At 31.0% G+C, this 9,582-nt stretch overlaps 1 protein-coding gene across 6 annotated transcripts in view; it reads right to left on the bottom strand.

Moving 5' to 3' along the window:
- Positions 1–1,166: 1,166 nt before the first annotated feature.
- LOC128193129 (uncharacterized) overlaps positions 1,167–9,582 on the bottom strand; it is a 31,025-nt gene continuing 22,609 nt past the window's right edge. Inside the window, exons 3-12 of one of the 6 annotated variants that reach the window (XM_052866394.1) lie at positions 9,145–9,216; positions 8,585–8,647; positions 5,965–6,027; positions 5,201–5,251; positions 5,049–5,081; positions 4,039–4,101; positions 3,592–3,787; positions 2,640–2,732; positions 2,356–2,448; positions 1,167–2,244 (exon numbers count right to left, since the gene is read on the bottom strand). In XM_052866394.1, coding sequence (XP_052722354.1) covers positions 1,978–2,244; positions 2,356–2,448; positions 2,640–2,732; positions 3,592–3,787; positions 4,039–4,101; positions 5,049–5,081; positions 5,201–5,251; positions 5,965–6,027; positions 8,585–8,647; positions 9,145–9,216 — 994 coding nt within the window. In that variant the 3' untranslated portion in view covers positions 1,167–1,977. The remainder of the gene's footprint in view (positions 2,245–2,355; positions 2,449–2,639; positions 2,733–3,591; positions 3,788–4,038; positions 4,102–5,048; positions 5,082–5,200; positions 5,252–5,964; positions 6,028–8,584; positions 8,648–9,144; positions 9,217–9,582) is intronic. The other 5 variants (XM_052866395.1, XM_052866396.1, XM_052866397.1 and 2 more) reach the window with 5 other exon arrangements.

The following is a 9,582-nucleotide window of genomic DNA, read 5'->3' as shown; positions in this document are numbered from 1 at the left end:
ATATATATATATATATATATATAAAGCACTGAATAGAATCAACAACACTAGGCATCTTTAAGGTGTCGGATCTAATATATAGATACTAAGCCAGTAAACTGAATATATAAAGCACTAAAAATGGCTAACGACACGAACAATAGAAATTGTCAAATTTTCGGGACAACCCGTCCCTTCTTCAGGACCAAAAAATAGAAGTTTCTTAAGTAGTTTAGTAGTAGCTTTAGATTTTGCTTTCTTTGTTTTGGTCCTGAAGAAGGGACGGGTTGTCCCGAAAATTTGATAATTTCTATTGTTCGTGTCGTTAGCCATTTTTAGTGCTTTATATATATATATATATATATATATATATATATATGTATATATATAAATATATATATATATATATATCCTGTTTCAAAGACACAAAATATTTCTATATCATATTCATTTAATAACCATCTTTTTATATTTTTCGACAACTCTTTTAATGGTATAATTACATTTCAGGGCCATTGTGTGAAAGACAAAAAAATACTAGTCCCGTTTTGGATGAAATTCTTCTTTTGCAGTTGTACACTTTTTAATAGAAACTTAAATTCTAGCTGAAGTATATATATATATATATATATATATATATATATATATATATATATATATATATAATTTTTTTTTAGCAAGATACTGTGGTTTCATTAATATTCAAGGATTTTTATTTTCATGGATAAAGTGAAAATCAGTTTCAAGGATATGAAAATTCGTGGCCAATAACCCCATCAATACAAAATTTTAATAGAAATTTCATTTCAATGAACATTTAATTTCATGGATCAACTTTTAAAAACGAAATCCACGAAAATTGGTATTCAACGAATATTGTTGAAACCACAATAAACTTTATCGAAACGAAAAATTAAAACTTTTAAAAAATTATCAACTCTAGGTGTAAAAATTCTTGACATGATGAGGAAAACAAATACACTGTACTTATGACTCTGTCTTCAGTCAGAAGTTTTTTTTACTTTTAATATTTAGGGAAACAGTCTAAGAGACTTCAAAATGCACAAACAATTAAAATTTTTAGAACTTAGTAAAGAGCCAATACACCCTCCAAAACCTCCCTTTTTCATACATATGGTTGCAACATACATGACCTTAGTGACTAAAGACTAAATTAGAAACGTTCATAACTTTAAAATCAAGTTTTAATCATAGGATATTTCTACATACAAACCATACTTGCATTCAAATCGTTGTTGTACATAACTATTGCTCATTCGTTGTTTATTTTTTTAAAATGAATACACGTAAAAGATATTCTAATATGTATCATTTCGTGTCATTAAAAATTTGATTTCTTGTTTCTTTCTCAGTATTACATATCACACAGCATAAAGTATACAAACGTTTTAAAGTTTATCAAAAATTGGTATGTGTCATAAAACCCTTAATTATTTGTCATCCAAAGTTTTCCACACAAGTAAATTTAACATCACACAGTACTAGTTTTATAATTTGTATCGCTCTGAGTTTTTGCTCAATGTAATTGTATCCAATACTTGTAATTTAATGCTCATGGAAAATATTGCGCCCAGCACTAAGATCAGAAAAAAAATAAAACTGAGGGATATTGACAAGTGCCAAATTCTGATGTGACATTTATAACACCATTTTATTGGGTGTTGGACATATTAATGGATATATTATGATTAACAATATTGGCACCTAACACTCGGTGACCTTGTTGTGCACAAATGCAAATTACAATCTGTCAAACAACTCTTATATTCATTATCCTTACATGCACACATATACATAATATCATCTTGGCTAATGAGATATTACAATGACACAGTATAATACGTACTACATGTAATTATACAATTACATTTGTTTCCAAACTTGATTTTATTTACAATGAATATAATAAATTGCAAGAAATATTAACCTTTGTCACCAAATTAAATTTTCATTTGTACTAAAAATGACTTAAAAGGATCACTTTGGTTGCAGAACACCTTTTTGTACTATTGGTCCATCCTCATGAAGAAAAACGGCCGGCCAAACCAGAAAATCGACTTTTTCTCCTGTTTTCGTATACAGTCGGAATACATTTTTGTCGATTACGGAATCCTTTTGGGGTCCAAAGTTCAAAAACATTGGAGGATCTTGGATGGCCATCATCCAGCATAACTGAGAACACTTCTCAACAAATTGACCTTTTGCTTTGGAGCTGTTATTCTTCAGATGTGTACTTTCTTCTAGCTAAAAATTTTCAATAAAAATGCAAATAAATTACAAGAAAAGAAAATATAAATGAAGGTTTTCATTGATATTAAAAATTTTATAATGTCATAAATTGAGGTCAACTCTCACAATTATTTTCTCCACATCTTGAAAAGCTAGTGACGCAGTTCGTTTTTGAAAATCAATGACTTTGGACACAACACCTTCTGGAGGATTGTCAGTCTGAAAGTATCAGAACATTTAACGGCATAAACTGTTTTTAGTATAATTGTGCTCTTTGTGTGTGTTTGTGTCGTCCAAATATCTTTAAATTACCTTTATATGAACCAAAACAAAAAATTATATTAAAACTCTCAAATAAGTTGTACTTTGTACATGTAATCATAATGAATATGTCTTAGTAATTGCAATACCTTTTGGGGTTTTGGATTTGCAGGGTATGCTATAGCAGTGGTCAATACTTGGCGTTGATTTTGAGCTAGTTTGTTGCAAATATCAAAGGCGTCCTTAAAATACACGTGTTTGTATATATATATATATATATATATATATATATATATATATATATATATATATATATATATATATATATATTCAATGAAAGTAAACCCAACAATCTATCTAATCATATCTTAGGTCATTTGACATATATTTTGCATTGCATTATTTGCAACTTAAAGAAAGGTAACTCTTTTTTATTTAAGATATGCCATCAGAATGAACTACTGGATAACATAAAGACTAACATAAAATACGCGGTATAAAATTTGAATACGAGAAAAAACTCATTATCATGATCTATAACATCTTCACAACGGAATTCCACACAAAATGTTTGTGGAGTTCTGTAATCACAAAGCCTTGACGTTGTGAAGATGGTCTATAATAAGATTTATACATCTCTTAAATGATATTGAAGAAGAATACTATGAGTATTTACAAAAAAGAATTAAAATTGAGGATCAATAATTCGATTATGAATTCACCGTAAACATGAAAAGGTTAAACTACTCAAAACACATTATTGACTCACACACATTTATTGAAACTAATGACTTTTCATTTTCGTGTCATTTTCTCAAAACTTTCTGCAAAAAAATTGTTCATCATTTACTGCACGTCTTATCTTATAGAAATTTACTGTAATATACTACATTTGAGGTATTTTTTTTATCTACAGCGTAGTACTGAACTAAATATGTAAAAAAAAAATTTCAATCTTCAAAGTCCAAGAAACAAATTGAATATTTCAGGAAATATATCAATTCAAATCAAATAAATATAGCTTTAAACTTTATTGCCGTGACCTCTCTAGTTCCAAAATTAACTATACTTAGAAATTTTAAATGTTGTGATTTTGTAAACCTTTAACAATTGTACAATCTGTCCTATTATTTCTTCTTCAGTCCCGGTTCCTTCCATATTTTCATAAAATTCTGTCCATTCGTTGTCGTAAAGCTCGCTAAACTTCTCAGCCAGTTTGTTGGGACGATTTTCATCCGACAAATCTGCTATTGCTGGATTATTAAACCGCAATCTTTCACCAGCCACTGAGCTCAATCTAAAACCAAAATCCAAGCAGAAAAATGTAAAACAAAATGATATTCATTTTTTTTTTATAGATTTATCTATCAGGTATGATGAGAGCCTTTGTATATTTAACACCATAACACAGACGAGGAGGATAAAAGGTTAAAGTTATCTTGCCACAAACAGTGAACCTTTTGTATATTATTTGTTTAAAACGGAAGAATACTTCATTTAAAGATGAGATATCAAATAAATAGAACATAAACAGGATACCCGTTTTACCTTGTAAGGGCTTTTTCTTTCTCTTCTTTTTCCTGTTCATAGCTTTTGGCAAGTACTGAATAACTGAAGTATAATAATCAACAAATTATTATAATGTACTAGAGTATCAAATAAGCGAGTTCGATAAAAGAGTTCAATTAAAACAAAAAGTATCCATTGGTTGTAAAACGGTTGAGTACTAGTATGTTATTCAGTCCGGTTAATGTGACCAGTTTTCATAAAATTGTACCAATCAGTGAATCATAAAATGTAGAATTATACTTTCTAATATATAACTTCTGCTTGACCAACAGAGCCCCATCAGACATAAAATGACTACTTATCAATTTTATATCTATGTAAATAAACACGATGTTTCATTACGTTGTATGGGCTGTCACAGATGTCAAACTGGTGTATATATATAAAAAAAACTTTAATGTTGTTATTAAAGTCAATTCATAATCAAAGGAGTCAGCTTCCCCCAAATACCTCTGCATCAGAAACTAACGCTTTTAGCTAGGTTGATGCATTTCACAGTCTTTTAGATGTCCAGTAGTAGAAGATATTCTTTTATCAAAGAAATTATTTAATTTTACTATAAATAATTCAATAGGGCTTCGCCCAGAGACCAAAATGACTAATCCATTGGCACAGTTTTGACAATTTCGCTTCAGGCTTCTATACTAATAAGTTTATCTGTTAGATGCTCAGTACAAGCTGATAAAATATTTTTTTTTCATTCGATTTATTTTAATGATTTTTTTTATGAATTATGTTGTAGAATTATTTAACCAATTTTAATTAAATTTATCTATTAATTTGAATGTTCCTTTTTTTAATAAAAAAAACGTGGTTCATTAAAACTGACATTGTAGTTTTAGATAAGAAGATAAAAAAAAGTTATATTGTTTTTATTTTGACCAACGTACGACGCACGCCAATAGGCATACTCAGGTATTAACACGTCCCCTTAATGACTTAGGGGACCTAAACATTAATTGTTATCACAAATGAGAGTAAAATGTCACCTTTTCTGGAGATCTCTCACTTGATTATACAATCTGTAAACGATAAAGAAATATGAAATATTAGCAATATTATTTTGCGCCAAAATATTATAATAATGTTTTTAAATAATAAAAATAATTTTTCACGTAGTTTTTTTATTTAAGGAACATACCGTGAATTATCTTTCTTTGATGCTTCCAAATTATTTTCCAGTTCTTTAATTCTACCAGAAATAAAATAGTCCAACTGTTAAAGTCTAAAATACTTGGATTGATCATTAAACTTTACTATGTTTTTAGTGTAACAAGTAATAATCAAATTCAAACGACGTATATCACTTTTTTGTTTTTTAGTTTACGCGTGAAAACGGGTTCTCAAAACTGGCATTACTTTTTTTCATTGCTTCAAATTATTGCATGCAATGTATATATTTTGATATGCACGCTTATTAATTAACATGGTATTTTATTAAAACTTCATTTATTTTTTATGTATGGTATTAGAGAAATTAAAGTTTTTATTTAATAAATTTAACATACGCTGGTTTAACTTTCGTAACCTTTTGCATAGTTAACGTTCCTTTTGAGTGTATACTTTTTGTGTGTATATTGTAAATCTTCCCCTTAATAATTTCATGAACTTATTTTATAGAAGTGGATCGGACAGACAGGACCGGAAATACATAAGACAGAAATACGAAATTTTTATATCAAGCCTTGATCACTTGAATCTGTTTTCATTTTCAAAATCTTAATAATTATTTCATGCAAGTACATTTGTCGTTGGTAAATTAAGGCAGCGATTTATTAGGTTTTCTATATAACACCATAACAAGTTTTAAAAAATGGATAAAATACATCAGTTGTTTGAATTGAATATTGCAATCACAGAGAATATACACAGTAAGCTTTTTATTCAAATATATTATTTTATTACCTTTTAATAAGTTCCTGATTCTCTTCTTTAAGTCTTTCATTTTCCCTCGCATATTCTTCCACCCTAACAAACGAATTCATACTGATTTTGTTATTGGATGACAGTAAATATTTCAACAGTCTGCAGATTGTATCATTTCACAGCATTTAAACCAATGGTTTTTAAACGCATTTGCAATCGATCAAAAAGAAAATGAAAAGTACATTCCAAAGAGTGTTTAACATTTCATTACGGCTTTCAAAACTTTTCTGAAGGAATTGCTGACAGTGAAACAGACGGGCGTACGTCAAATTTAAATTTATCATCATTCATAAATGTAAAAAAATGAGTAGAAATTGATTCATTGATACATAGCGTTGGGTTATTTTTACATGTGCATAGGCAATAAATGAACTCGTTCAAATCGTGTTTGTAAAAGACTGTTAAGAGTGTATTCCTCCACTATTTCTTCACCTTACATGTGTCACAGCAATTGGGGGTTAAATTTAATTAAACTTAATTGATATTTATTACAGCAGTTCCATACTTTTTCGGCAAAAAAATACCGCGACAAATTTAAAGTATGAGATATTTTTCAAGTTATCTGACTTAATTTTATAAGAAAAAAAAGTTGATCACAGAAAACTCAAATTTTAATGAAACCTCCTCTTTATGGAAATATGAAGTCTGAACGATGACGTTTTATCACTTTTCAACAAACAATAGATGAAAATGATGCACCGTTATGATATAAAGTAAAATGTTCTTAAATTATTGTTATTTATAGCCACTGAAGAGGTTTTTTTAACAAGAGGCCCATGGGCCACATCGCTCACCTGAGGAACAATAGGTATGATAAAATCAGCTTAATGGAGTCATATTACAAACTATCTGGACAATGTACAATAATACATGAAGATCCTGTATAAATTATAAAGAATTTATCTTAACAATTATAAAGAATCATCTGGCTGATTAGTTTCAATGAAGAAGATTTTTAAAGATTTACTCTAAATATTCATATGCTAAACTTTGACCCCCCATTGTAGCTCCTCCCTACCCCCAGGGATCATGATTTTCACAACTTTGAATCTACACTACCTGAGGATGCTTCCACACAAGTTCCAGCTTTCCTGGCCAATTAGTTTCTGAGAAGAAGATTTTTGAAGATTTACTATATATATTCATATGTTATACTTCGACCCCCCATTGTGGCCCCACCCTAACCCCAGGGGTCATGATTTTCACAACCTTGAATCTACACTACCTGATGCTGCTTTCACACAAGTTTCAGCTTTCCTGGCTGATTAGTTTCTGAGTTGAAAGTTTTTAAAGATTTACTCTATATATTTCTACGTTAAACTTCACCCCCCCCCCAATGGTGGCCCCACCCTACCCCCGGGGGTTATGATTTTCACAATTTGGTATCTACACTACCTGAGGATGCTTCCATACAAGTTTCAGCTTTCCTGGCTGATTAGTTTCTGAGAAGAAGATTTTTAAAGATTTACTCTATATATTCATATGTTAAACTTCGACCCCCCATTGTGGCCCCACCCTACCCCCGGGGGTCATGATTTTCACAACTTCGTATCTACAATACCTGAGATATGCTTCTACCTAAGTTTCAGCTTTCCTGGCTGATTAGTTTCTGAGAAGAAGATTTTTAAAGATTTACTCTATATATTCCTATGTAAAACTTCGACCCCCCATTGTGGCCCTACCCTACCCCCGGGTGTCATGAATTTTACAATTTCGTATCTACACTACCTGAGGATGCTTCCACACAAGTTTCAGCTTTCCTGGCTGATTAGTTTCTGAGGAGAAAGTTTTTAAAGATTTACTCTATATTTTCCTACGTAGAAATTCGACCCCATTGTGGTCCCACCCTACCCCCGGGGGTCATGATTTTCACAACTTCGTATCTACACTACCTGAGGATGCTTCCACACAAGTTTCAGCTTTCCTGGCTGATTAGTTTCTGAGTTGAAAGTTTTTAAAGATTTACTCTATATATTCATATGTTAAACTCCGACCCGCCATTTTGGCCCCACCCTACCCCCGGGGATTCTGATTTTCACAATTTGGTATCTACACTACCTGAGGATGCTTCCACACAAGTTCCAGCTTTCCTGGCTGATTAGTTTCTGAGAAGATGATTTTTAAAGATTTACTCTATTATTCGACCCCCCATTGTGGCCCCCATCCTACCCCCGGGGTCATGATTTTCACAACTTTGTATCTACACTACCTGAGGATGCTTCCATACAAGTTTCAGCTTTCCTGGCTGATTAGTTTCTGAGAAGAAGATTTTTAAAGATTTCCTCTCTATATTCCTATGTAAAACTTCGACCCCCCATTGTGGCCCCACCCTACCCCCGGGGGTCATGAATTTCACAATTTTGAATCTACACTATCTGAGGATGCTTTCACACAAGTTTCAGCTTTACTTGTTTTATGGTTCATGAGAAGAAGATTTTTGAAAATTTCTCGAAAATTTTCACAAATTCCTAATTATCTCCCTTTGCAAAAGGGCGTAGTCTTTAATTTTCACAACTTTGAATCCCCTTCAGCTCAGGTGAGCTAAAAATGGAAAGGATACGATTCTAGGTTATTCATAAACAACATGCAAACATCATACCGTTTGTCTAACCTTTCTTTCAATGTCTGTAACTCTATCATTTCATTTTCATACTCGTTGGTCCTGAAAACACGAACAAAAAAACTTGACTTATCAAGTACTGTAAACCAAGTATTATATAGATGCAATAAATACCCATGAAATTTACCTGCGGATATTCATTGAGGCGGACCAGTAATCAGTTTTCAGTCGCTTTTTTGCACATAGATTTTTAAAATATCTAGTCTACAGTATTACTCTTATGCTTAGACATACTGTTCGTAATATAATGAGCTTTACACAGAATTAAACAAAAGACTGTGTTTACAAATAAACGATATTTATTTATGTTATTTACAGCTCGAATTCGTTTTCCTAATTTCTTTTATTCGTTTTATTCTATTCATATTTTGTACAAGATTTCTGTGTATATCCTCGTATAGATCTACATAGTTTAAATGATCGCAGGGTAAAATGCATATGAATGGGGTCAAAAGGCTTAAAAGGCGTGCATCTTAAATATCTGATATAATGATGCAATGAAATGCTGTAGAGACACATCTGCTTAAAGGACGCAATACCTCTTTGAATGTCCTGCTCCATGTCTATTCCGTATATTTAAAATCCATGCAATAATTCTGACACATCTTTCACTGTAGAGAAATAAAATAATGAACAAAAGTGTACTAGTCGGCTGATCACTGCATTTGAGGTTAAATCCTCAATTTAATTTTATTATCTAATCCATATTCAAATAACAAATAACACCATTTGTTTACTAGGGATATTGCATTCTAAGGAAGACCAGGAAAAACAAGTTGATTTTTTTCCTAAAAGAGGATACCCTTGTACCAAGCACTTGGCTTTTTAAGGTGAAATTAAATGACTTGTACTTTACCTACTTCAAAGAAAAAAAAGACATTTGGTGTATTGGAGATTCAGAGTCCTACTGTGAAATACACATTTGGAATACGTGTTCATCTAATAGTGTCATTTATATTCTATTTACTTATGTGCTA

The sequence above is a fragment of the Crassostrea angulata genome, chromosome 7, assembly GCF_025612915.1.
Source record: "Crassostrea angulata isolate pt1a10 chromosome 7, ASM2561291v2, whole genome shotgun sequence".
Classification (NCBI taxonomy): domain Eukaryota; kingdom Metazoa; phylum Mollusca; class Bivalvia; order Ostreida; family Ostreidae; genus Magallana; species Magallana angulata.
Note: the sequence above shows the minus strand (reverse complement) of the source record. Positions and strands in the feature narration are given on the sequence as shown.